The following is a 27645-nucleotide window of genomic DNA, read 5'->3' on the forward strand; positions in this document are numbered from 1 at the left end:
TGTTGTGTATCTTTTAGAGCAGAGAGGAGTTCTGAGTTCAGGTCCACTTTAAATTGTGTTGCTGGCTCCTGGATGGGACAGACTGTTCCTCCTCAATGCAGTATTCATTTGTGCTGGATTCTGGTATTGTTTGGTTTTGCTGGGCCGTGACTGAGGGTCAAAGTGGAAAACAAGCGCTTCCAGACATCAGACAGGTTTGTTTTTGTTCGCAAGGACCGTGCAGAGGAGTTGGAATGTTTCTGCATGTTTGGGTGCCACTTATATAAAAGGGAAAGATTTCCATGCAAGGCCTCTGTTTGTTGATCTTATCTTATTGAGAAAATAAGAGCATGTCAGAGCGCAGGGGACACTGGCAGGCTTCTTACTGGCCAACATCTGCTTGTTTATAACCACCGTCTTTGGCTTCCAGTGACAGTGACCAAATGAATACTGTAGCCAAAGCACTTCCTCACCAAGTGGCTGAGCCCCTGTTCCTTCCATTGCTAAGCCCCTTCCTCTATACTGGCTACTGAGCCCCTCAGGTTGTGGACTGCTTAGTGGACCTGAACTCTTGCACAGGACAGAAGAAAGACATAGAGAAATGCACCCTGTATGTATCTAGAGAGTTTAGCCTGTCTAATTCCCCTCCTTATCTGTTACTAATCACCACTGTAATTTGATCTCTCGGCAGTGTCAGCTGGCTGCCTTGGCAGAGTAGCCAATCTGTAAACACAGGATGTTCACCTGCTGTCTGCTTCCATGAAAGAAGGAAGTAGACACACTGCAGATTTATTGCAGGATTTGTATCAGCTGTAACAAAACAAATACGAGTAATAAGTGTTTCTTTCAGAGTAAAATGAGCCATAAATTACTTTTCTCCTATGCTGCTGTCACTTACAGTAGGTAGCAGAAACTTGACAGAACCGACAGGTTTTGGACTAGCCCATCTCCTCATGGGGGATTCTCAGGGTTTTGTTTAGTTTCCGAAGCTTCTAGTGAATGTCAGTTGTTCTGTCCAACTGCCAAAAAAAACTGTGCAGGGAATGGGGAGGCTGGCCAGAATCATTGTATAAATCCTTTTTCAGAGAATGTCTTTATACAGGATAAAAGCTTTGCTGAGAATCCCCCATGAGGAGATGGGCTAGTCCAAAACCTGTGGGTTCTGTCAGATTTCTACTACCTACTGTAAGTGACAGCAGTATAGGAGAAAAGTAAATTATGGCTCATTTTTACTCTGGATGAAACGCACTTCTTATTTGTATTAGTTTACATGTATTTTAAATGTTACGATTTTTGCGATAGTCGTCCTGGCTGCACAACAGGAACTGGTGGGGTGTTGGGTAGGTACTCCGGCAAGTTCATAAAAGTGACCATCTGCTTAAAGAGAACCTGAGGTGGCTTGTAAGAATCCTATTAGCACACAGAGGGCTGGGTCTGTATATAATGCCCAGCCTCTGTTGCTATACTGCTGCCCCCCAGGGCCCCCCTGCTCTCTGCTGTCACCCATAAATCAAACGCCCTGCTAGCGACATCGCTAGCAGGCTGTTTACATCTGCACTGTCACTCAGCGCCGCTCCCCCGCCTTCTCTATCGCCGCTCCCCACCTGCGTCCCTTCCCTCCAATCGGTGGAGAGGGAAGTGACGCAGGCAGGGAGCGGCAACATAGAGGAGGCGGGGGAGCGGCAGAGAGTGACAGTGCAGATGTAAACAGCCTGCTAACGATGTCGCTAGCAGGGCGTTTGATTTATAGGGGACAGCAGAGCGCAGGGGGGGCCTGGGGGGAAACAGTATAGCAACAGAGGCTGGGCATTATATGCAGACCCAGCCTCTGTGTGCTAATAGGATTCTTACAAGCCACCTCAGGTTCTCTTTAATCTGGAGATCTCCAGAAAAGTGCCATAATAGCCGTATGGAACCAGATGCACAAACCAGTGGTAATATTTCCAAGCACAGGCAACTCACAGCAAGCATTGCTTTGGTAACGTGTTACAATACTTGCTTCTTGCACCTTACGATAGCAACACTCGCAATACCCATGTACTGTGGAGGGTGCTAATTGTGGTACTCTGCTGTTATTAGTACCAGTGGTACTTGCGTATTATACCACCTGAAGAGTTTGGCAGTTCCTTGTTTAAGTCCTGTTTGCTCCACTACCAAGATCTAACCCTTTTTAAAAAGCTGAAAGTCCTGACTTTCAATTACACCAGGTCCCGTGTCAGTGTAATGCTCTGTTGCCAAGTTAAAGTGGATCCGAGATGAAAAACTAACTATAACAAGTAACTTGTCTATATATCTTATCTAAAGTTTAGATAGTTTACCCAGCAAATCTAGCTGCAAACAGCTTTAATAGAATATGATTGATTATTCCTGTGATACAATGACAGCAGCCATGTTGTTTGTAAACATTACACAGAGGCAGGCTTATCTGCCCCCCCCCCCTCCCCCCCCTTTTCCTCTTTGCCTCTGAAATCTCTGGCTAGTAATACCTCCCCCTCCTCCTGCCCAAACTGAGCGCCCATGAGCCCTTGCTACTGTCTGAAAGTGCCTTGGCTTTCTGAAAACCTGTGGGCGAGGCTTCTTTAGTTTATAGGGAATTGGAGTATAAAAACAAAAAACTATTTGGCTTGAGGAATGCCCTATAAACAATAGGAAAGGAACACAATTATGCAATGAGTAAAAGTTCATCTCTTAAAGGCTTTTGAAGGAGGGGGTGTCGACTGCATCTTAGCTGCACAAAGCGTGATTGCAGCACCCCCGGGAGGTCGTCTTCTGTCGCAGGGGTCTCATTACAGAAGATGGAGCAGACAAACTATGCACCCTCCTGACCTCTCTCTGTGTGTTACTGGCCGGGGCTGGATACTCTATTAAGACGAAGGAGCAGCCCAGCTATACACCCTCTTCACCTCTCTTCCAGCTGTTCAAAAAGGGTTAAATCTTGGTAGTGGAGCAAACAGAACTTAAAGAGACTCCATAACAAAAATTGCATCCTGTTTTTTATGATTCTACAAGTTCCAAAAGCTATTCTAATGTGTTCTGGCTTACTGCAGCACTTTCTGCTATCACAGTCTCTGTAATAAATCAACTTGTCTCTCTCTTGTCAGACTTGTCAGCCTGTGTCTGGAAGGCTGCCAAGTTCTTCAGTGTTGTGGTTCTGTGATGCATCTCCCCCCTCCAGGCCCCTCTCTGCACACTGCCTGTGTTATTTAGATAAGGGCAGCTTCTCTCTTCTCTCTTATCTTTTACAAGCTGCATAAATCGTCCTCTGAGCTGGCTGGGCTTTCACATACTGAGGAAATTCAGACAAGGGCACAGCTGTTTGCAGGAAGAAAAGAGCAGCCTGAAACTTCAGTGCATGAGAGATGCAGGGGGAAAGAAACACACAAATGATCTCTTGAGATTCAAAAGGAAGGCTGTATACAGCCTGATTGTGTGTGGATGTATTTTCTATGTGTGGACATACTGTACATCAACCTACTTCCTGTTTTGGTGGCCATTTTGTTTGTTTATAAACAAACTTTTTAAAACTGTTTTTAACAACTTTTAATGCGGCGAAATTGTGACAGAGGGTAATAGGAGATGTCCCCTAACGCACTGGTATGTTTACTTTTGTGTGATTTTAACAATACAGATTCTCTTTAAACAAGGAACTGCTAATCTCTTCGGATGGTATAATACGTAAGTACCATATCAGTAATGTGCACGGCAATATTACCGGCACTTCCTGCATTGGGCCTCTTGCCTTTCCTAGTAGATTGATACTATTTATGCAACAATCTCTAGAGGTCTCCTTTAAAGGAAAGGTTCAGGGAGGGTGGGCAAAAAATAAAAATCAAATTCCACTTACCTGGGGCTTCCTCCAGTAGTTCTGCGCATGCGCAGTAGAGCCCGGAGGACGTCCGATGTCAGAGCGCCGGCGTGGGACGCAGAAGTTCCGGGCCTTGGAGCGCAGAAGAGCCCGACCTGGCAGCCGGCCTGGCCAGGTCGGGCGCGCCACCGGAGACCACCGGGAGCCTGCGGAGCGGCGGCGAGGGCACCTCCTGCCTGCCACGGGCTGGAGGAAGCCCCAGGTAAGTGGAATTTGATTTTTATTTTTTACCCACCCTCCCTGAACCTTCCCTTTAAAGCAGACCTGAACTCAGAACTTCCACTCTGCACTAAATGAGAAGCAACAGCATAATAACCTTTAAAGTTAAACATATATCAAACCACACCAGTTGCCTGGCAGTCCTGTTGATTACCAGCCTCTAATACTAGGTACACACCATGCAATTTCCCATCCGATCGGCAGGTCAGAACATTCATTTCTGACACGTCCAAACTGCTCCCGATTTGATAACTGGATCGAATTTTTTTTTTTGTTTTTTTTTCAGATCACTACGAAAATAATTTTCAAAATCATTCTTTGCCTCTAATATTGGCATCCTGCTGATCAATCTGTAATCGGTAGTGTCTGAATGACACACCTGAAACAAGCATGCAGCTAATTCCGTCACACTTCAGTCAGAGCAGCTGATCTGCATACTTGCTCAGGGTCTATGACTGAAAGTATTATGCTATACTGTATACACGCAATGAGATATTCTGGCAGATTTTACTGTCCGATCGATTATTTCCAAAATCAGATCGGAAATGTGGAAAATAACCGATCAGACAGTAAATCTGCATTCGAGGCAGAGGATTAGCACAACATCCAGGCAATTTGCAATGTTTAAAGGAACTTGGGGCTCTTTTCCACTATGGAATGCGATCGCGATTCCGATCGCGATCGCAATCGCGTCTCAATTTCCACCATGCGATTGTGCTACTATACTCATTATAGTCCAGCTCAATCGCATACAAAACGCGGCAGGACGACGATTGCGCTTTGACCAAAATCGCATCGCAATCGGATCGCACTAATGGAAATTGCTGCTGCAGTTTCCATTAATTTAATGTACCTTGCGATTTGCGATCAGCAGCAAATCGCAGGCTAGTGGAGAAAGGCCCTTAATATGGTAGCCTCCATATTTCTCTCGTGTCCTTTTTAAGGGATTTTTTTTTTTTAAAGGAACTTTATCTTTTTTTTTGGGGGGGGGAAGGGTGATCACCTCATTGTAGAATTGCCTTATTGCGAGCCAAACCTCTTTATTCTGCAGATCATCCACTGATGTTCCTATTTTGTTTTGTTTTTTTCTTTTAACCTCCTTGCCGGTTATCCCGAGCTCGGGGTAACCTGCGTAGGAGGATTTCTCAGGCCCCGCTGGCCCGATTTTTCACAATTTTTATTTTTCATTGCACGCAGCTAGCACTTTGCTAGCTGCGTGCAAATCTCGATCACCGCTGATTCGCCGCTACCCGGCGCGCCCCCCCCCCCCCCCCCCCTCCTCCAAACCCCTTGCGCAGCCTGGCCAATCAGTGCCAGGCAGCGCTGAGGGGTGGATCGGGATTCCCTCTGACGTCCCGACGTCAATGACTTCGGTGATGTCATCGCGCTCGTCGCCATGGCGACTGGGGAAGCCAAGCACTATTACCTGCTTGCAAAGATCGCCAGCGGCGATCGGAGTAGGTAGGGGGATGCTGCTTGTCAGCGGCTATCATGTAGCTAGCGCTAGGCTAGCTACATGAATAAAAAAAAAAAAAAAAAAAAAAAAAAAAAAGTGCTGCGTCGCCCCCTTGCCGACATAATTGGAACGGCAAGGGGGTTAAATACACTGTTCAGAGAAGCTAGGTATGAAAACAAAAAAAGTTGCACAACAGAGTTCTCCACAGGCTCTTTTAGCCGGGTTCTCTACCTGGCTAGTTTTTGGGAGCACCTGGCTGGCATTGGCTCACCTGCTCCTCTGCTGTAAGCAGAATTGAGGTGCATACACACATGCGACTATAGTCGTTTGAAACGATCGTTCCCCGATCGTTTCAAACGACGATCATTTAAAAAAAAGCAACCAACGATCATTAAGTCTGACGGACGAGCTAGATCGTTAAATACGAACGATCTAGCTTGGCGGATTTTTTTCAACGATGATCGTTTGCAAAAGTAGTACATCGTTGGAAACGGTCGTTCGTACTAGGCTTGGCATGCGCATTTCGCTATTTCTCCATGAAACTTCTCATTTTTATGCGCAAGCGCAATAGTTGCTTTACGTGATGTAACGTTCGTTCTAATGATCAGATCGTTACACACATTTAAAAACTAACTTTACTTAGGTCGTTCTTTCATCAATTAAAAGTTCGTTCGTCCTCAACGAACGATCGTTGTCGCATGTGTGTACGTAGCATTGTGCAGAGAAGTGCCAGCCCTGTATTCTCATCTCGCCCCACCTGGCTACTTTTTCATGCCACCCGGCTGGAAAAAATTTCGGAGGAGAACACTGGAACTTTCAAAATATAAATAGTAAATTATCTCTATTAGTATCTAAAGAGAAGGTAAAAATAACTGCAAAAACATTGTATAACAGTTCCTCTAATAGGTCTGACACGAGTACATGAAGTGCCTTTTTTTGCGTACGGTGATCAGGAATGACCACAAGGCCTTGAGTATAAATAGACAAAGCCTCTAAAACATAGAGTAGGGCCCTGTTCACAGTGGTCACTTGCGTTGCAGGATAATTCTGCATGGCAACTCACTGCCCATACAATGCTATGAGCCTGTTCACAGTACTGCATTGTAAATAATCACATTCTTGTAATTCGCTGCATGCTGGCTTTATATTAAAATCTATGTGCAGTCTCCATTGCAGTTCACAATCATTATAACATGTGCATTATGCAACTGACCACTGTGAACCTAGCCTGAGTAATGGCTAAATCATCAGCAACAAGAATCCATACAAAAATAGACCTGTGTACACAGAACAAACATGTCCGTTTACACCGGCTATACTGGCAGGTGCTGCAAAATACATCATGTCCAGTAATAGGTTTAGGTTTGCTTTTATATTAAGTTTTTTTTTTTTTTTTTTTTTTTTTTTTTATCATGAAGCTTGCTGTAATAAATTAACTGCAACAAGGTCTGGTACTTTCTGAGGCTGAGTCCAGTAGAAGTCCCGCCATGGTCACATACTGCATTTTGCAAAGGTCTTCAATTTTAAAGGACAACTGAAGCGAGATGTATGTGGAGGCTGCCATATTTATTCCCTTTTAAACAATACCAGTTGCCTGGCACCCCTTCTGGTCTATTTGGCTGCAGATGTGTCTGAATCACACCAGAAACAAGCATGCAGCTAATCTTGTCAGATCTGTCATTGTCAAAAAACCCTGATCTGTTGCATGCTTGTTTAGGGTCTGTGGCTAAAAGTATTAGAGGCAGAGGATCAACAGGAAATAAATATGCAGCCTCCATATTACTTTTACTTCAGTTGCCCTTTAACCATTTCAGCCCGCAGGGATTTTTCACCTCATGCATCAGAGCAATTTTCACCTCCCATTCATTCGCCAATAACTTTATCACTACTTATCACAATGAATTGCTCTATATCTTGTTTTTTCCGCCACTAATTAGGCCTTCTTTGGTACATTTTGCAAAGAATTATTTTTTTTCTAAATGCATTTTCACAGGAGTATTAGGAAAAAAAAAATAGGAAAATCATTTTTCTCAGTATTTGGCCATTATAGCATTAAAATAATACATGCTACCACAATTAAAACCTATGTATTTTATTTGCCCATTTGTCCCGGTTATTACACCATTTAAATTATATCCCTATCGCAATTTATGGCGCCCTTTTTTTTGGAAAGAAACATTTTTTCAGTTGTGTCCATCACTATTTACAAGCTTAGAATTAAAAAAAAATATATCGTAATATACCCTCTTCACATCCATATTTAAAAAGTTCAGACATACATTTTACATGAAATAAACAGACAATATTACATTTAAAATGAACTATTTATGTCCCACACCAAAAATTAGCCAAATAACATTTTTAATGGGAAAAAAAAAAAAAAAACTTTTTTTTTTTTTTTTCCCATTAAAAATTTTATTTGGCTAATTTTTGGTGTGGGACATAAATAGTTAATTTTAAATGTATTGTCTGTTTATTTCATGTAAAATGTATGTAGATGTAGTTTTACTATTTGGCCACAAGATGGCCACAGTAACAAAAAAATGTAATCCTGGAAGCAAACACACTCGCTTTCAGGAAGTGTAAAGAGGACGGGAAACGTTTTTTTTTTTGTTAGAAAGACAGCAGTTTCTGATAAGAAGCAGCCGATCTTTCTACCGGGGACTTGGTTCAATGTATGGGGACCAGGTTCCCATTCATTGATCTACGGGCTAACGGGAGGCAACGTGTGTGTGCACAACAGCGATACAGCAGCCGCCTGGACGTGACAATCACGTCCAGGTGGCATAAATGGTTAAAGAGGAACTTTAGTGAAAATAATGTAGTAAGAAAGTGCTTTATTTTTACAATAATTATGTATGGATGATTTAGTCAGTGTTTGCCCATTGTAAAAACTTTCCTTTGCCTGATTTACATTCTGACATTTACCACATAGTGACATTTTCACTGCTGGCAGGTGATGTCAGTGGAAGGAGATGCTGCTTGCTTTTTTGGCAGTTTGACCCAGCTGTACACAGCTGTTATTTCCCACAATGCAACGAGATTCACAGACAGGAAACTGTCAGGACCACTGGGGGAGGGGTCTCACCACAATATCAGCCATACAGCCCCCCCCTGATGATCCGTTTGAGAAAAGGTAAAGATTTCTCATGGGCAAGGGGGATATCGGCTACTGATTGGGATGAAGTTCAGTTCTTGGTTATGGTTTTTCTTTAAAGAGTAACTGTCAGGCTGCAGAAGCTAATTTAAACCTCTATTCTCCTGTGTTAAACAGTTTAGAAGGAAGCTCAAAAGCCATTAGTGAAGATAAACATTTCAGTTACCTTTGATGTGTGCTTATCTTAAAGTCTGTTATAGACCCATAAAGACGCAAGCCGCAGCTAAACTGCAAAGCATTCTGGGGCCCTCCCCTCGGCTGCTAATGAGACGGTACAGCAGCTTGTGTAATCAGTCCAGAGCGTAGCACTGATAAATCTCCGGGCAGACTACACTGCAGGAGTCAGCTATTGTTCTTAGCCACATGGCTCATTAATATTCACTGCACACCGTGTTGTTCAAGAACGAGCTTATCTGTGATCAGAAGCAGGCAGGACATGACGACACATTTGGCTTCACAAACATGGAGCCTGCCATGAGCTGTCAGGAGCATCTATCTCTGCATATACTATATACAAATTCTGTGAAATCCAAACGTGGACAGTGAAATGCATATGTAATGTAAGTACAGCCAATCTTTAGCTACTGATATATGTGTTTTTCTCTGAGACCCTATACCTAACAGCTCCTCTTTAAGGCATGGGTCACAAATTGCTTGTTTGTGGTTTTTTGTTTTTGGGCAAATGCAAAAAAGCGTTCCCAATGTACAACTGCAGTGCAGTGGGAGCAATGTGCAATTTCTTATAGAGGTAAAACAGCATTGCTTCTTTTTAATTTTTGTTTCTCACATCACATGCGATTCCCTATTGCCAACAGTCAGCTGCTCTCAGCTGGCTGTCCGCCAACAGTGAAGTTTCGTCCGCGTAAAAGTTTCCATTTTTCCATGGACTGAAGCGTGACCCCCGCTTAAATATATATATTATTTTCTTTGTAAACCATAAACTCGATAAATGACAACTTTTCGGCCTGGGTCACACTGCAGAGCGCTTTTTGATCTATCAGGGTTGCGTTTGCATTTCAAAAGAAACCCGCTCTGATTGATGCAAGTCAAAATTGCAGCAATCACAGTTTTTAAAAAAATCCTGATTGACAACCTTTTTCGTGTTTTTTTTTTTTTTTTTTTTTTTTTTGTTTTTTGTTTTTTTTTTTTTTTTTGTTTTTTGTTTTTTTTTTTGCAAATGCAGCGCTGACTGATCGCAAAGCGCTATGCAGTGTGTCTGAGGCCTTAGGCCCCATTCACACTTGAAATCGCTGGCATTTTGTGGGAGTGATTTTTCCACGATTTCACGTGGAAAAATCACTGGACACTGTACCGATTTTTCCGCCATTGCATTTAGCGCTTCTATAGCACTGAAACGCAATCGCCGGGAAATTGCCTGAAAATGGTGCAGGCTACGCGTTTGCATTTGGCGATTTGCGTTAATCACCAGCGATTAATGCAAATCGCCCAAGTGAGAATGGGCCCATAGGGATTTATTATACTAGCACTTTAAAAAGCGCTAGCGTTTTGCCGAAATCACCCGTAAAAGGCTCAAGTGTGAATGGGGCCTTAGGACTCGTTCACACTTTCTCAAATCGCCCTAAAAGCAATTGTGCAATGATTTCCTATGACAGTGTTCACATGTGAGCGTTTCTATTTTATTAAAATCCCAAACGTGCTACATGTACCATTTTCTGAGTGTTTTTGCTCAATGGAAGGTATAGGGAAATCACAAAGCACTTGAAAAAGCGCTTTGTATAGTGATTTCCCGAGCACTTTTAAGAATAAATACATTGTATTTATTCATTTCTGGGTCAGAGATCTCTTCCTAACGGACGTCAGGAAGTGAAAATCTTAATCGATCAGCAAAAGCGCTTTGAAAATCGCTCTGTAAATCGCTCAGCGCTTGCGATAGCGCTGGCGATTTAGAATGTGAACAAATCCTTTGTTAATAAAATGCAAAATGATTTGTGTAGCGCTGATGTCAGCCTTTTAGCAGACGAGAGGGAAATTCACATTAGCCATTGGAATGCTCTTGGATTTATAGTGTAGTATTAATAAGATCCATATGCAAACTAGTTGGAGAAAATCTCCTCTTGGGGATTTGGAGACGAGTTCCCATGTTGTGCGTTCTATAGACTGGGATGTCTGTAGTGTCTCTCCAGGAACAGGAGGCAGCCGGTCACATGACACGTTATTGGCCCTCTGTAATGTGATCCAGAGACCTTTCTCTTGCACGGTTACGCTGTGTTACTCGCTGTATTGTACGGTGCTTTCCCCTCGTCATGCTGATGGTGTATCAAGTTTTATACAATGGGGTCATTGTTTTGTCACTTGTAGGTTGCCGTAGTGATCATGTCCTTGGAATGTAGAGCGGCTAAAGCCAGAAGGCAATATTGTTTTATGATGACTAAGGGCTGGTTCAGACGGACGTCTGTGTGGCGTCGCGTCTGGGGGCGTTGCGGCGGCTGCGCGGTCAGGCTTTCAGTAGCCTTCGGTCGCGTCGTGATGCGGTCGTGTTTTTTTTCCCCGTAGGGGAACATTAGCCGTCGCGGTTGGCCGCTCCCTGGAAGCTACATGTTGCTTCCAGGGGCAGCCCGAACGCTCGCGAAAATCGGGACCCAAACGCCGCGTTCGGGTAAAAGCGCGCAAAAGCTCGGTGTAAACGCTCCCATTCACTTGAATGGGAGCGTTTACCGCGACGGTCCGAACGCTTGCGGTAAACGCTCCGCAAGCGTCCGTCTGAACCAGCCCTTAGTGTTAAAGGGGCAGTCAGTTTTAGTTTTTTTTTTTAGTGTTTTTTTTTTTTTTTTCCCCAGCCTACACATATAGGTGCTTTATATATGCTTAGACATCACACTCCACTATGTACTTTATCTGTAAACTGTATTGAGAATCTTATTTGGTGTTGAGTTCTTCATAATTCTTTTTTTTTTTTTTTTTTTTTTATATCTATCTAGTCTGTATTCTTTTGGTTTTATGTGGCCGGAGCATAGTTGATATACCAATTAAAGCGGATCTGAGATGAAAGAACAAGTAACTTGTCTATATATCTTATCTAAAGTTTATATAGTTTACACAGCAAATCTAGCTGCAGACAGCTTCAATATAATATTTATTTCTTCCTCCTGTGATACAACAGCAGCCATGTTGTTTGTAAACATTACACACAGGCAAAAGCTTATCTGCATCTTCAGCACTCAGCCTAATCCCCCATCCTCCTCCCTCCTCCGCTCTGCCTCAAGAATTTTCTGGCAAGTAATACCTCCCCCTCCTCCTGCCCAGACTGAGCTCCCATGAGCCCTTGCTACAGTGCCAAGGCTCTCTGAAAGGCTGTGGGAGAGGCTTGTTTAGTTTATAGGGAATTAGAGTATTAAAACACAGGAATGAGGAATGCCCTATAAACAATAGGAAAGGAACACAATTATGCAATGAGTAAAAGTTCATCTCGGATCCACTTTAAGCACTCCTACAAACGCTGCTTCCCTTCCGAAGCTGCTATGACACGCACTGTGCATAGTTAAAATTGCATTTTAGCCACAATTTTTATGTACACCTTAAAATCGGAGTTACAGTCTGGGCTAATACTCATTCTTTTTATTGTTTATACAGAGGTGATATTACTTGTGAACAAAAGCAAGTCCTCCCAGCTTATAGAACAGCAGTGCTAGGATCTGTCATTGCATAGAAATAGTAAATAATTAAATTCATTTGTAATTTTTTTGGAGTGAAAACTAACATAAAAAACAGTTTTTCTGTAGGTATGCATAGCTGTTCAGTTACTTAACTTTGCAGAAACAAACTCTGCAGCTGATAAGGGTTAAAGGGGAAAAAAGCAGTTAAGGTGGCCATACATGCATCTAGTGATTTTGGCTATACGATCGACCATTTGATTTAATTTTTTTTTTTTTTAATCGAATCGGGAGAGAATTCGATCACTGTGTCTCCGCTGTCTTCTCCTCCGCCCTGGGCTCCAGGTTCACTGTACTTCCTGTCCGGGGAAGTTTAAACAGTAGAGGCCGCTCTACTGTTTAAACTTCCTGCTGGAACATGAAGAAGTGAAGCCTGCCGGACCCAGAGCCCAGCGCGGAGAAGAAACAGCGGGGACTCGTGCCAGCCGGATCAGATAATGTATTGCCGCTAGCGTCTGTCGTCGGGCATTCGAACGCCGCTATCGATGCTCTCCTGACCCGCAGGCGATCGAGCGAAATCTTCTGCACGGAAAGATCAACGGGAACAATCTATTTTGGACGAAAATCGATCGTTCTGTTGGCGTTTGCGCAACGATTTCACAGTTGATTCGATCACAGTGATCGACTCGGCTGTATATCGACGGGAAAATCGGTAAGTGTATAGGCCCCTTTAAGGGGGCCACACACCATACAATCTTTTAAATATCTGTTCAATTCAAGAATTGCAATCCATTTTTCTGACTGATTGGTCATATTTTTGAAATGTTACAATGTGTACCACACACATGTTCAATTTTTCCCCAATTATGATAAAAATGATTGGAAACTCTGAGAAAATTGCTAGGGTGTGTATATTAATAAATTGCCAATCTAACACACACCATACAATCTTAAGAAAAATTGATGAAAATTTTCCAGCATTCAGGATTGATAAAAAAAAGGTAAATCCGATTGGATTTTTCAGTGGAATGGGAAAAAAAAGCTTTCATTTTTTTCGGGAGATCCGATCTTTATTAACTTGGCATAAAATCAGGTCATTGTATTATATTGTGTCTGTGGCCACCTTTTAGAGCCTTTCCGGTCCTCAGTCTTTCCCATCCGTCTAGACCAGGCATGGGCAAACTCGGCCCTCCAGCTGTTACGGAACTACAAGTCCCACAATGCATTTGCCTTTGAGTCATGACTGTGGCTGTCAGACTCCTGCAATGCATTGTGGGACTTGTAGTTCCGTAACAGCTGGAGGGCCGAGTTTGCCCATGCCTGGTCTAGACTCTAGGACCATCCTCCGGTGAAGTCATGTGACCATCTCTGTCTTCAGCCTTCCTCGGGGCAGCCTTAAAAAGTTCTCATGCCTCCGAGTGCTTCTGAAGACAGGTGCATCCGTAGTGTACATGCGTGAGCCCGGATGCGCTTGTGTTCGGAAGCACTCGGGGGCACAAGGATTTCTGATGGCTGCCCGGGCCGAAGGGCTATTCCACCCAGCATGTCATATAACTTCACTGGGGCATGGCACTGGTACAAAGCAATAGATCATGGAGGTTCCATGGTATCCAGAGCCTTCCTTCTACATATGTATGTAACCTGAGGAAAGTTACCTCACTTTATGTTCAATTTAAAAGGAAATAGAATGTCAGCCTACACATTACTCTCACTTTAGGTGTGCTCTAAATAATTCTGTACACAGATCAGCCATGGAAATCAATCAATATTTTTTTTTTTTTAAAGCGTGTGGAATGAGAAGTGCTTCCAAATTCGCACACGGCTGGACACTTCCTGGTTGTACACAGCGTGGCCCTTTTATCCTAGCGTGGCAGAGTGACACATCTGTATGGCGTTTGTACCCCACAGTGCCTCTCGGAAGATTGAGCTTAACATGGCACGTGTACACACCCTTAGGCCCCGTTCACACTACAAGAGCTTTTCTAAGCGTTTTGTGATTTTAAAAGCTCTTGCTAATGTTATCCTATGTGAGTGTTCACACTGGAGCGATGTGATTTTATAAAAATCCTCAGTGTTTTATGGCTGCAATTCCTCATCAGTGAGGGTTACGCTAGAGTCCGACCCGGTCCCGACCCGGACAGGAACTGCCACTTACATACCTGATTTTTAACTTTTTCAGGCAGAGAAAGAAAAAAAGGAAAAAAAAAAAAGGAACACAGCATAGTTATTTGTGTGCACTGTACATACACATGTCTATCTCATCATGTCACCTCGTGAGTCCTTTAAGGCTCGTACACATGTCTGACTGAAGCCAACGACTGGTCCGTCGGCACCTCCCACTGGGCGGGTTTTCAGCAGACAGTACAGCATGTGTACAGTCTGTCGGCGGACTGATAAGGCTGTTTCTGAACGATCCGCCAGCACCGCCTGTCCAAGGAGGTGCCGACGGACCCGTCGTTGGCTTCAGTCAGACATGTGTACGAGCCTTTAGGATTGTTTGTTTTTTCAGGATCCAGGATTGGCTATCGGGAAGCAGCTGTGCTTGACACAGTTAATATCGCTACACTGTGCACTGCATGGGGGGCAGTTTGGTATGATTTAAGGAGAACCTGAAGTGAGATAATGTGTAGGCAGACCTTTTTCTTTCCTTTTTTAAACACTGCTAAATGCCTGCCTGTCCCGCTGATCCTCTGCCTCTATGGGTGTGTACGCACATCCACTTTTGATTGGCCTGGTTTACCACTTCCATGCAGTGTGAGGGCCAACAGATTTTGAATACAAGGAACAGATTGTATAGGTAAGCCTTCATTCTACAGGTTAGTGGTAAAATTGGATATGTATACGCGCCCTAATACTTTTAGCCATAGACTCTGAACAAGAATGCAGATTAGATGTTTTTGACTGAAGCTTGACTGGATTAGTTGTATGCTTGTTTCAGGTGTGTGATTCAGACGCTACTGATCAGTCATGATGGTGCAGCTTAATGCAGCAGGATCAGGGGCTTCTCGTGATTACATACTTACCTTATCCGATGTAATCAACTCACAAATAACCTTCCACCGCCCGCCCACCCCCTCACCAAAGCTGTGGCTGCCAAGCTGGGTTTGGGCCATGGCAACGCAGGTAGCATGGCCAGAACCTTGGCAGAGATTTTGAAAAAAAAAACAAAAAACGGCCATGGCTAAAATATCGAGGGACTACCTGTCTGGAGGGATTATGACAGAACAGATAAGTATTAATGCTGAGGCAACCCCCCACCGCCCAATCCTCAATCACGGACCTGGTGTGACAGGCTCTGCCTTATATAGTGTAGCAGCAACAGCAATCAGCCTAGTGGACCCCGATCCCTCACCATAGCATAGCAGCGACAGCAGTCAGCCTAGTGGACCCTGATCCCTCACCATAGCATAGCAGCAACAGCAATCAGCCTAGAGCACCCCGATCCCTCCCCATAGCATAGCAGCAACAGCAATCTGCCTAGTGGACCCCAATCCCTAATTATAGCTTAGCAACGACAGCAGTCAGCCTAGTGGCCGCTAATCGTCACACGTTGCTTCGTCAGCTTGCCACCCCCATAGCTACAGAATAGGTTCGCATCTGTACAAACTCGGACCTGAACCTTGCAGGATCTAGTCCTGATCCCTGCCGGGTGACGGTTCTCGTACATGTTGTATGAGGCCATATTCGAATGTACATTTTCTGGCTCCTGAGTGCATGAAACTAAGGCATCAGTCAGACAGTGGGATGTTTTGTTTATTTATTTATTGTGTTTATAAAGAGCCAACATATTACGCAGCGCTGGACAATAGATAGGGATACATACAACATTTTGGGGTGACATACAGCAAAATGACAATACCTGAATACAAGAAAGACCAGATCATGCAGCACAGTATGAGTACCAGGTAATGCTTAGTCAGTCACTGGAGGGGAGCATGGAGATTAGGCAAGTTAGGTTCACTCAGATGCATAGCATGGGTTCAGTAATGGAGGTGCATGATCAGGTAGGACACAAAAGGAGGAGGACCCTGCCCAAAGGCAGAGGTAAGGACACAGAAGGTAGGGGACTAGAGTTCAGCTGTGGGTTTAGAGCACTTGTGAGGGGTAGTAGGCCAGAGTGAAAAGGTGAGTTTTGAGGGCTATGTTGGAGGGGGCTGCCCTAATGGGTGGAGGTAGAGAGTTCCATAGTGTTGAAGCAGCTCTTGAGAAGTCCTGGAGGCGTGCATGGGACTGGGTGATGAGGGGGGCGGTTAGGCAAAGTTCATTGGAAGAGCCGAGTGAGCGGCTAGGTGTGTACCTCTGAGTAAGATCGGAAATGTAGGTTGGACAGGTTTTGTGAACAGATTTGTAGGTCAGACACAGTATCTTGAATCTGATTCTGGACTGGATAGGAAGCCAGTGGAGGGATTCAAGGAGGGGATCCGCCATGGTGGAGCGATGGGAGCAGTGGATAATTCTGCTGCATTCATGATGGACTGCAGTGGGGCTGTTCGGGTCATAGGGAGACCGGGCAGCAGGGCATTGCAGTAGTCAAGGCGGGAAATTATGAGGGCATGGATGAGGAGTTTGGTGGTGGCAGAGGTCAGGAAAGGGCGAATCTTACAGATGTCACGAAGGTGGAAGTTGCAGGACTTTGTGAGGTTTTGGATGTGGGGAGTGAAGCAGAGTGCAGAGTACAGGGTGACACCCAGACAGCGGGCTTGAGAGGTAGGGTGAATGGTAGTGTGGTTAACAGTGACATGCACATCTGGGAGGTTTATGGATGTCCGGGGTGGGAAGATCATAAATTCTGTTTTGTCTAGGTTTAGTTTCAGGAACCTAGCGGACATCCAGGAGGAGATGGCTGATAGACAGGAGGAGACCTTGTCCATGGTAGTGGTGGATATGTCAGGGGTGTGGAGGTAGATATGGGTGTCATCTGCATACAGATGATAGTTAAAACCCATGGAGGAGATGACCTTGCCAATGGAGGATGTGTATAGGGTGAACAGTAGGGGGCCAAGGACTGAACCTTGGGGGACTCCCACCGAGAAGTTGTTGGGGGGTGGACGAGGACTCATTGAAGGCGGTCGTGAAGGAGCGGTTGGAGAGGTAGGATGAAAGCCAGGACAGGGCAAGATCGTGAATGCCCATGGACTGGAGGAGTAGGGGATGATCTACTGTGTCAAAAGCTGCTGAAAGGTCAAGGAGGAGGAGAATGGAGTATTTACCTTCAGCTTTAGCTAAGACAAGGTCATTGACCACTTTGGTGAGAGCAGTTTCGGTTGAGTGGGCAGGCCGAAATCCAGATTGCAGTGGGTCTAGCAGTAAGTTGGCATTGAGGAACTGGGTCAGGCATTTGTGAACCAGACGCCCAAGGAGTTTTGAGGAAAAGGGGAGGAGAGAGATAGGACGGTAGTTGGAGGGTAGCGAGGGGTCGAGGGAGGGTAGTATAGTGGCCTGCTTGAAGTCTGAGGGGAAGGTGCCTGTGGATAGGGAGCAGTTGAACAGAGTAGTGCGGACTGTGGCCAATTCCTTGAAGTGAGGGTGCGGTGGGGGGGGGGGGGGAGGGAGTTAAGCAGGGAGCTGAAAGTGGCAAAAAGACATCGGGGGTTGGAAGCTTGTGCTCCGATGAGCTTGGTAAATTATTCCTGCTTCGCATGAGCAAGGGCAGTGTGGAACTGCAGCAGGTTGGTCTTGTAATGTAGGAAATCCTGGTTAAAGGGAAGGTTCAGGGAGGGGATTCAAAAAATAAAAATAAATTTCCACTTACCTGGGGCTTCCTCCAGCCCGTGGCAGGCAGGAGGTGCCCTCGCCGCCGCTCCGCAGGCTCCCGGTGGTCTCCGGTGCCCGACCCGACCTGGCCAGGCCGGCTGCCAGGTCGGGCTCCTCTGCGCTCCATTTCCTGGGACTTCTGCGTCCCACGACGGCGCGCTGACGTCATCGGACGTCCGCCGGGCTGTACTGCGCATGCATTTCACTGGGTAAACTGGCATTTTTTTTTTTTTTTTGACACTTTTTTTAATGACACTGAATTGTTTTTCCCCAGTCCTGCTGGGGTGACCCAGAGGGTTTCCTGGTTGTGTGTCAGATGAGGAACTGAGTCACTGCAGCTCCTATCAGCTCAGGGTCAGGCAGCTGATATGGCAGCAGCCTTCCTCACTGATAAGATGAGTCATCAGTAGACCATCACTGATAGGACTCACAGGGAGCCTGAGTCATCCTCCAACAACTCCTGGAAGCTGAACTAGCTCAAAATGCCATGCAAAGCACATAAAACTAGTCTTAAGGGGCCCATACACTCAGCCGATTTTTTTGGCCGATCGATCGATTAATCGTTTGCAAATCGGTTGGCCAATCGACCGAACGATGGCCGATTTCGATCGATTTTGATGGATTTCCATCGAACTAGCAGGGTGGAAAATTTAGGTCGATCTGATGAGATTGCTTATCAGTTTGCATTGGCCTTAACCTCCTCGGCGTTCTATTGAGATCGCCAGGGAGGCTGCGGGAGGGTTTTTTTTTTATTAAAAAAAAACTATTTCATGCAGCCAACTGAAAGTTGGCTGCATGAAAGCCCACTAGAGGGCGCTCCGGAGGCGTTCTTCCGATCGCCTCCGGCGCCCATAATAAACAAGGAAGGCCGCAATGAGCGGCCTTCCTTGTTTTGCTTAGATCGTCGCCATGGCGACGAGCGGAGTGACGTCATGGACGTCAGCCGACGTCCTGACGTCAGCCGCCTCCGATCCAGCCCTTAGCGCTGGCCGGAACTTTTTGTTCCGGCTGCGCAGGGCTCAGGCGGCTAGGGGGGCCCTCTTTCGCCGCTGCTCGCGGCGAATCGCCGCAGAGCGGCGGCGATCAGGCAGCACACGCGGCTGGCAAAGTGCCGGCTGCGTGTGCTGCACTTTATTTGATAAAAATCGGCCCAGCAGGGCCTGAGCGGCAGCCTCCGGCGGTGATGGACGAGCTGAGCTCGTCCATACCGCTCAGGAGGTTAATGGAAATCTGATGGCAAAAAAATGCCATCAGATCGAATTTCAGTAGATTTCAAACTGAAATCTATTGGAATTCTATCCTGGTAAAAAAATGTTCTAAAAACGCATCAGATAGATCATCAGATGCATTTCTTATCTATCTGCTGCCAATCTGACGAGTGTATGGGCACCTTAATTCTTCCATAAGCGAGTTAGCATTGGTCCTGACTTTAGGGACCCATACACTGGTCGATTTCTGCTATCGATATACAGCCGATTGGACCGTTGTGATCAAATCAGCTAGGAATTTGATCTATCAATTACTGACCGATTTGCTCAATCGGTCCGGACAGAATATCTAGGTCAATCGGCTGCTGGCTGCAGATCAATGGCCTATAGAGTTGCATTGGATCGAATAGTGCAACACTGCATTTCGATAGATTTTTCAATAGATTTAATTCTGAATCTATTTGATGGTCAAATCTGCTGCAAATCTATAAGTGTATGGTTATCTTTAGGCTCTTTTCCCACTAGAGTGGAGAACGGACATATTTTATGCGTTCTCTGTGATACAGCGGGGAACACTGCCTTGATGGATTTATCCAGGTGCTCCAGATTTAATGTTAATATCTGTTTCGATGCATGAATTTAGAAACCTTGAATCAAAGAGACACGGAGACCATATTTATTAGATTCGTAATTTACAAGTGCCTTTATTGGGATGCAGCCCTTGATTTTATAGATTACATGACGTAACAATTAATGTTTGTTCATTTGAGGGACGGGTTATGGTTAGTAGAGGGTGTACATAATTATTTAGAGGTGTGTTAAAGGGATACTGTAGGGGGGTCGGGGGAAAATGAGTTGAACTTACCCGGGGCTTCTAAAGGTCCCCCGCAGACATCCTGTGCCCACGCAGCCACTCACCGATGCGCCAGCCCCGCCTCCGGTTCACTTCTAGAATTTCAGACTTTAAAGTCTGAAAACCACTGTGCCTGCATTGCTGTGTCCTTGTTCCAGCTGATGTCACCAGGAACATACTGCGCAGACACAGACCATACTGGGCCTGCGCTGTGCGCTCCTGCTGACATCAGCGGCATCGAGGACACGGCAACGCAGGCGCAGTGGTTTTCAGACTTTAAAGTCTGAAATTCCAGAAGTGAACCAGAGGCGGGGCCGGAGCATTGGGGAGTGGCTGCACAGGCACAGGATGTCTGCGGGGAACCATTAGAAGCCCCGGGTAAGTTCAGCTCATTTTCCCCCGACCCACCTACAGTATCCCTTTAAGGCCCATACACACGTTGGATTTTTTTCTGAACGACGGGACGTTTAAACGACCCATCCGGAAAAATCAGGCGTGTGTGTATGGGCCTTTAGGGTGTACATAATTAAATATAATGCAATCCGATGAGCTCCGTGTCCTTTGATGTCTAGGTCAGGCCAGCATTGCCAACTTGCTCGGCATCACACAACATCTTGTGACTGACCTTCAATGCTGATTGTTTTGTCTTTTGTCCCAGAGTTAGGACAGAGCTGACATAAGCTAAATTAATCGCAGCACATTACACGAGAATAAGCCGTCTTGTGTACAGCCTGCTCTACCCCTTCCCAACTGCTGTGTCCTGTAGTGATACTTGAGGAGCCTGGACATGGAGAGAAGGCGGAAGGGGGGCCCCATCCAAAGTTTTGCAGGGGGGACCCGTGATTTCTTGTTACGACCCTGGTCTAATCAATCAATCCTGGATTTAATCAATAAAATTAGAGGTAAAGAATGTTGTTCAATACCTAGTCAATAATATGCTCATGACATCTGCTTATTTCTAAGCGGAGAGTGAACGGCTTCTATGTTATACACAGGAGCTGTTCACACTTGTCACGCTGCAGCGGATTCACAGGATACATGGCAGTAAGCGGGCCGCGGGGCGTTAAAAAAAGCTGTTATTTCCCACATTGCAACGAGGTCCACAGACAGCAAACTGTCAGGACCATGGTCATGACATCACACTGTGGGAGGGGTTTCACCACAATATCAGCCATACAGATCCCCCCCGATGATCTATTCGAAAAAAAAGGTAAATATTGCTTGTGGGAAAGTGAGTATTGGCTACTGATTGGGTTGAAGGGCTATAGTTTCTCTGTAAGGGCTGGTTCACACGTGTGTCTGCCCACCTTTCGGCAGCATCGCGTTTGGCAGTGCTGCGGCGGCGACACGTTCAGGCTTTCCTTGGCTTTCCGTTGCGGTCTGCGTTTTTCTTCCCCATAGGTGGACATTACCCGCGGCGGTTAACCGCCCCAGGATGCTACATGAAGCGTCCAGGGGCGCCTCGAACGCCAGGGAAAATCGGCATCCGAGCCCTGCGTTCACGTAAACGCTGGTAGAAGCCTGATACAAACGCTCCCATTCACTTGAATGGGAGCATTTAACACCAAGTCCCGAATGCCGGCGGTAAATGCGGGGCAGACGCCCGTGTGAACCAGCTCTGAGTCGTTATTCTGCATAGAATCACAGTATTTGGGGTGAAGAGGTTAATGCCTGGGCCAGCACATTATATAGAATCTGGGGAGCATGCTGCCTGGATAAGCCTGTGAACAAATTTTTGTGTTTGCTGTACATTTCATGCGGTCGTCTGTCTTTCAGGTGTCCAAGCAGGAAGAGTTTTTCAACCTAACCCGCTGCCAGCTTGTCAACCTGATCAGCCGAGATGACCTGAACGTGCGCTGCGAGTCTGAAGTCTTCCACGCTTGTATCAACTGGGTCAAGTATGACTGTGAGAACCGGCGGCCCTATATCCAGGCGCTCCTGCGCGCCGTGCGCTGCCACTCGCTCACCCCCAACTTCCTGAAGCTGCAGCTCCAGCGCTGTGAGATCCTGCGCGGCGACAGCCATTGCCAGGATTACCTGTCCAAGATCTTCCAGGACCTCACTCTGCACAAGCCCACCAGGACTCACCCGGGCAGGATCCCCAACATACCACAGTTCATCTATGTGGCTGGAGGCTACTATCGTCAGTCACTCAACTTCCTGGAGGCCTACAACCCCATGGAGGGCGAATGGCTTACACTGGCTCCCCTGGAAATGCCTCGTAGCGGGCTTGCTGGCTCTGTTATCGGGGGACTCTTCTACGCGGTCGGAGGCCGTAACAACGCACCTGACTGCAATGAGGACTCTAATGCTGTGGACTGCTACAACCCCATGAATAACCAGTGGTCGCCCTGCGCGCCGATGAGCGTGCCCAGGAACCGGGTGGGTGCTGGAGTTATAGACGGACAGATTTATGCAGTGGGTGGATCTCATGGGTGTCTGCATCATAACAGCGTGGAAAGGTAGGTGTACACAGATGTATATGGATCTGCCAACCTCTAGAGAATGAATGGGTGATGGCCGCTTTATCCTCTGATCTGATGATTAGCAGTGTTCCTTCCTAGCTGGTAGCCCAACAGTCCTGTGGGTAGGATCTGGTGGACCAAGTGTAAAGGCTCATACACACATCAGACTATATAATCTTTGGAAACTGAAAGATCACAGACCAATCTTACCACCCTTCATGTAGTATGAGAGCCATACTCTACACAGTCTATTCTATGGAGCTGAACTCCCCATCAGAAAAAAATCTCTGCAGGCTGCTGCACACACAGATGCTGTACAGACACAAAAGATCAGTATCTGCAAAAGATCTGTTCCTGCCAAAAATCCATTCCTGCAAATTGCAATGATCGTCTATGAGATCTGCTGATCATCATACACACATGATTCAACTGACATTCATCTACAGATCAAGCAATCATCTGCAGATCTGAAAATCCATCCTGGTGGATCTGATCTGCAGATGAATGTCAGTTAAATCATGTGTGTATGATGATCTGCAGATCTCATAGACTATCATTGCAATTTGCAGGAATGGATTTTTGCCAGGAACAGATCTTTTGCAGATACTGATCTTTTGTGTCTGTACAGCATCTGTGTGTGCAGCAGCCTGCAGAGATTTTTTTCTGATGTGGAGTTCAGCTCCATAGAAAATACTGTGTAGAGTATGGCTCTCATACTACATGAAGGGTGGTAAGATTGGTCTGTGATCTTTCAGTTTCCAAAGACTATAGTCTGATGTGTGTATGCACCTTAAGCCTAATGTGTTAAAGTGGACCTGAACTCTTCCACAGGACAGAAGGAAAACCTAGAGACGTGCACCCTTTATGTATATAGAGAGTTTAGCCTGTCTAATTCCCCCTCATTTTCCCAAAATCTCCAAGATTGTCACATGTTGTAATAATTTGTTAATTTGCCAAAAAGGCATGGCTTCAGTTCACTAAGACCTGTTCGGTAATAAGTAGAAGTGTTAAAATCTTCGGAGAAGGTCTCTGCAACAAGCTGTGTTCTGCTATGGTGATTACCGGATGCCTGTTTGTTGGTTACTGCCAGCTCCAGGCTGGAGAGAAATACCGAACATCTCACTTGTTTTGGTATTTACCTCACAAGTTGCTGCACATTGCACAGGTGCACACAATGCTCCTCCTGTGCAGAGTGGTTGTGCCCCTACACTGGCGGTAACAGGGCCATGTTAACCTCTTCAAACAGCCTTTGTCAAATAGGTTCAGAGGGTCCTAGCGCTGGAACGATGAGCTCATGGGGGTAGTCTCTGTTTTATCCAGAGGCTTCTCTACTGCGGTGATTATCTAACTGTAACCACTTAATCCTATCTGGATGACTATTATTGTCCAGATAGGAGCCGCTCTATTCTATCTGGACATGTTTTTGCTCCCAGTGTTGCTGCGGCAGGTGAACACTGCTTGTTCACAGGATTTCAATAGCGCCAATTGGTGAAAGGGAACAAGCGTTCTGCGAACCACACAAAGTGCCTGTAATGAATGGACATGACCCCGTTCAGGGGCCATGTTCATTCATAATAATGAAAGTAAAAAGGAAAAAAAAAAAATAGAACACTTCCTGGTAACCCAGGGTAGTGTTTTATAGTGCCATCTAGTGGTGAAATAGTAAAAAAATAGTATACATTTTAATTCAGTTAATTTTAGCTAATCCATTTCAAAGGCCCTCTTTCACCCCCTCCCCCCATATAAACACTTGTAAATAAATACATTAAAAAAGTTAGTTGCCTTTGGGACTCGGCTTTTTTTTTTTTTTTTTCAATATGTATGTCATGATTTAACTGGTTTTGCAAATAAAGGCTTATATATATTATATTATATATATTGATGGGATACAAAAAAAGAGAAACAAAAAAATACATCTTTTATATCTAAATAAAATATTGTCACTCACCATACAATGTACTAGGAACATTGTTGGATGGTGCTTTGCCTACCTGAGAGCTGAACCTGGCCTATGGTGACCATGGGAGTAAATAGTGTCCTCTTGCACTTTGCTCTTTAGCCTGACAACTCTGTTCCTGGCATTGTGCCCCCACCCCCCCCACCTGGCAGCCTCCCTCCCTTCATACTGTCGGACTCTGGTCAGCTATCTGCTGACCACAGGATTGGTCAGCCCCGCACAGAACTCATCCTTCAAGCTGCTTTTCTTGGTAACATTGCAGAGTTTAATAAATAACTAATTGGCAAACCGGCATATGAAAATTGCATTCTGCAGCCGTTCCGAAGCCTGGTGATGTTGTCACCCTCACTGCAGCATATTATCAGTAAAAGCAAACTCTTCTGGACCCCATATGCATTTTTGCTATTATGCTAGGTACACATCATACGTTTTTTTTCCCGGCAGATAGATGGTTCGATAATTTCCGTCATGTCCGATCTTATTTTCGATCGGTTTTCTGGCTGATTTCTCAGTTGAATGGAAATAGATAAAAGATAAGAGAATCGCGGAAAATCAAATTGATTGGATGAAAAATCGACCGGAAAAAAACCTCCATCGTGTGTACCTACCATAACAATAGAATCTCATTATAGTAAACTCTGATACTGTAAACCTCTGGCTATAGTAAACTCAGTCTTTAGGTTTTGACCATGTGCCTGCATGAATGTACAATACATGACCAATCCTGATTAAGTAAACGTCATATATGTAATATAGATGGAATGATTACTGTGCAGTTTTATTCATAGGCACACACATAGGCAGCACGTAGTGTTTAGCGCTCTCACCTTGCAGCACTGGGTCCCTGGTTCGAGGGCACTATCTGCACAGAGTTTATATGTTCTCCGTGTCGGTGTGGGTTTCCTCCGGGCACTCAGGGTTCCTCCCACATCCCGAAAACATACAGATAAGTTAATTGGCTTCCCCCTAAATTGGCCCTAGACAATGATACATACCCCACACTATACACATTTGTCCTAGACTATGATGCATACATAGACATATGACTATGGTGGGGATTAGATTGTGAGCCCCTCTGAGGGACAGTTAAGTCACAAGACAATATACTCTGCACAGCGCTGCGGAAGATATTTGCGCTATATAAATACTAAATAACATGGTGTGTGGTAAACACTTAAATTGGATCAGAGATAAACTTTTACTCGTTGCATAATTGTGTTCCATTCATATAGTTTATAGGGCGCTCCTCAAGCCAAATACTTTTTTCTTTTTGCTTTAATACTCTAATTCCCTATAAACTAAACAAGCCTCACCCACAACTTTTCAGAGTGCCTTGGCATTTTCAGTTAGTAGCAAGGGCTCATAGGAGCTCAGTCTGGGCAGGAGGAGGGGGAGGTGTTACTAGCCAGAGATTTCAGAGGCAGAGGGGAGTGAATTTACACACAGGCAAGTTGATAGCATCTCCAGCCCTTAGCATGTGACAAACAGAACATAGCTGCCCTCATTGTATCACAGGAATAAATAATCATAAACTTTGCAGCTAGATATGCTGTGTAAACTTATCTAAACTTTAGATAAGATATATAGACAAAGTTACTTGTTATAGTTAGTTTTTCATCTCTGATCCGCTTTAAAGCCCTGCAAATTTATTCCCAGCCTAAGGGCCCATTTCCACTAGGGATGAGTCTGCAGTGTTTTTTCCCCAGGCAAGTTGCATGGGGAAATGCTGCCTATTTGGTCAATGGCTTTGTCATCCAGATGGCATGCTGCAGTTTTCTGCAACACACATCTGAATCCTTATAGCCATGCATAACTAAGCGATTCTGATGCATACTCTCATCACAAGAAGTGCCGGCGTGTGCCCTGCAAGATGGCAGCTAAGTGGAAATCGGCCCTTAATGTCCTAGGGGAGGTAAAGTCTGTATCCTGTCCATATACAGTGCTGCTCGCTGAGATTTCTGAATGAATTTGATGATGCAATGAGCGCTCCTTAAAATGCTGTACTGTGAGCAGGGCTGTGGAGTTGGAGTCGGGGCAATTTTGGGCACTCGGAGTCGTGGTTTCATAAACTGAGGAGTCGGATGATTTTTGTACAAAATTCACAGCCCTGTTAAGTATTAGACGGAGTCGAGTCGGAATCTGAGCCATTTTGAGTACCCGGAGTCGTGGAAGTAGATATAGTATGTATTACAGGCAGTCCTCTACTTACAAACCGACTCCCATCCGGGAGATTGTAAGTTGAATTTGTTTGTTTAACTGAATGTCCCCATTAACGGTACAATTTCCCGAACAGTCAATTGAATCGGGTACCGTTAATGGTGCCAATCATCAGTTTGAATTTTGGATTGATTCTACTAGTCTAATTAGATTGCTTATAATTTTCCCTCCATTGGTAGGCCCAAACTATTTATTTTCCAATGATCGGACAATGGATCGATCAGGAGATTGTATCGTTAATATTCATCTTAAAGAAAAATTAAATTTACATTCTTTGTTTAGTTTTGCATAAAATTTACATAAATACTTAAAATAAGCTAAAAGCTATTATACATTCCTCTGCATGCAGACTTCAGAGCTTTGTCCGTTCATTTTAGAATCCGCAGACAAAGCAGAAAGTTTCCTCCAAAACAATAAAAGCTGTCGGGAAACTGTTTGGTTGCCAGGAAGTGGTTTCCAGTGTCTTGGTTGCCGCGCTGCAGAGACTGATCATAATCTTCTGCTGTTATTGGATATCTCGCTCACTGGAACACTCTCTCTTTTCTCCTCCTCCCCAGGTATGATCCTGAAAAAGATGAGTGGCAGCTGGTGGCTCCAATGAGGACACGGAGGATTGGTGTGGGCGTGGCTGTTCTGAACAGGTTGCTTTATGCGATGGGAGGCTTTGATGGGCTGAATAGACTGAACTCTGCAGAATGTTACTATCCAGAGACAGACGAGTGGAAGGATATAGCGCCTATGAATGTGGTGCGGAGCGGTGCCGGTGAGTGTTCAGTGTTTGTGGTAAGATTCCACTTGGGGGTGTGGTCATTAACTGGTTGCAGTTCTAGGATGTAGGTTACTAAAAAGTGTTATGTCCAAGATTAGAAACTGCTGCCCGTCGCCACACGTGTGCGCTCCTGTG

The 27645-nt window shown here is 45.2% G+C and overlaps 1 protein-coding gene across 1 annotated transcript in view; it reads left to right on the forward strand.

Annotated features, from left to right (window-relative positions):
- KEAP1 (kelch like ECH associated protein 1) overlaps positions 1-27645 on the forward strand; it is a 58301-nt gene that overhangs the window by 24556 nt on the left and 6100 nt on the right. The window contains exons 3-4 of the mRNA XM_068272210.1: positions 21879-22564; positions 27299-27504. Coding sequence (XP_068128311.1) covers positions 21879-22564; positions 27299-27504 — 892 coding nt within the window. The remainder of the gene's footprint in view (positions 1-21878; positions 22565-27298; positions 27505-27645) is intronic.

Source organism: Hyperolius riggenbachi, chromosome 3 (genome assembly GCF_040937935.1).
Source record: "Hyperolius riggenbachi isolate aHypRig1 chromosome 3, aHypRig1.pri, whole genome shotgun sequence".
NCBI lineage: Eukaryota > Metazoa > Chordata > Amphibia > Anura > Hyperoliidae > Hyperolius > Hyperolius riggenbachi.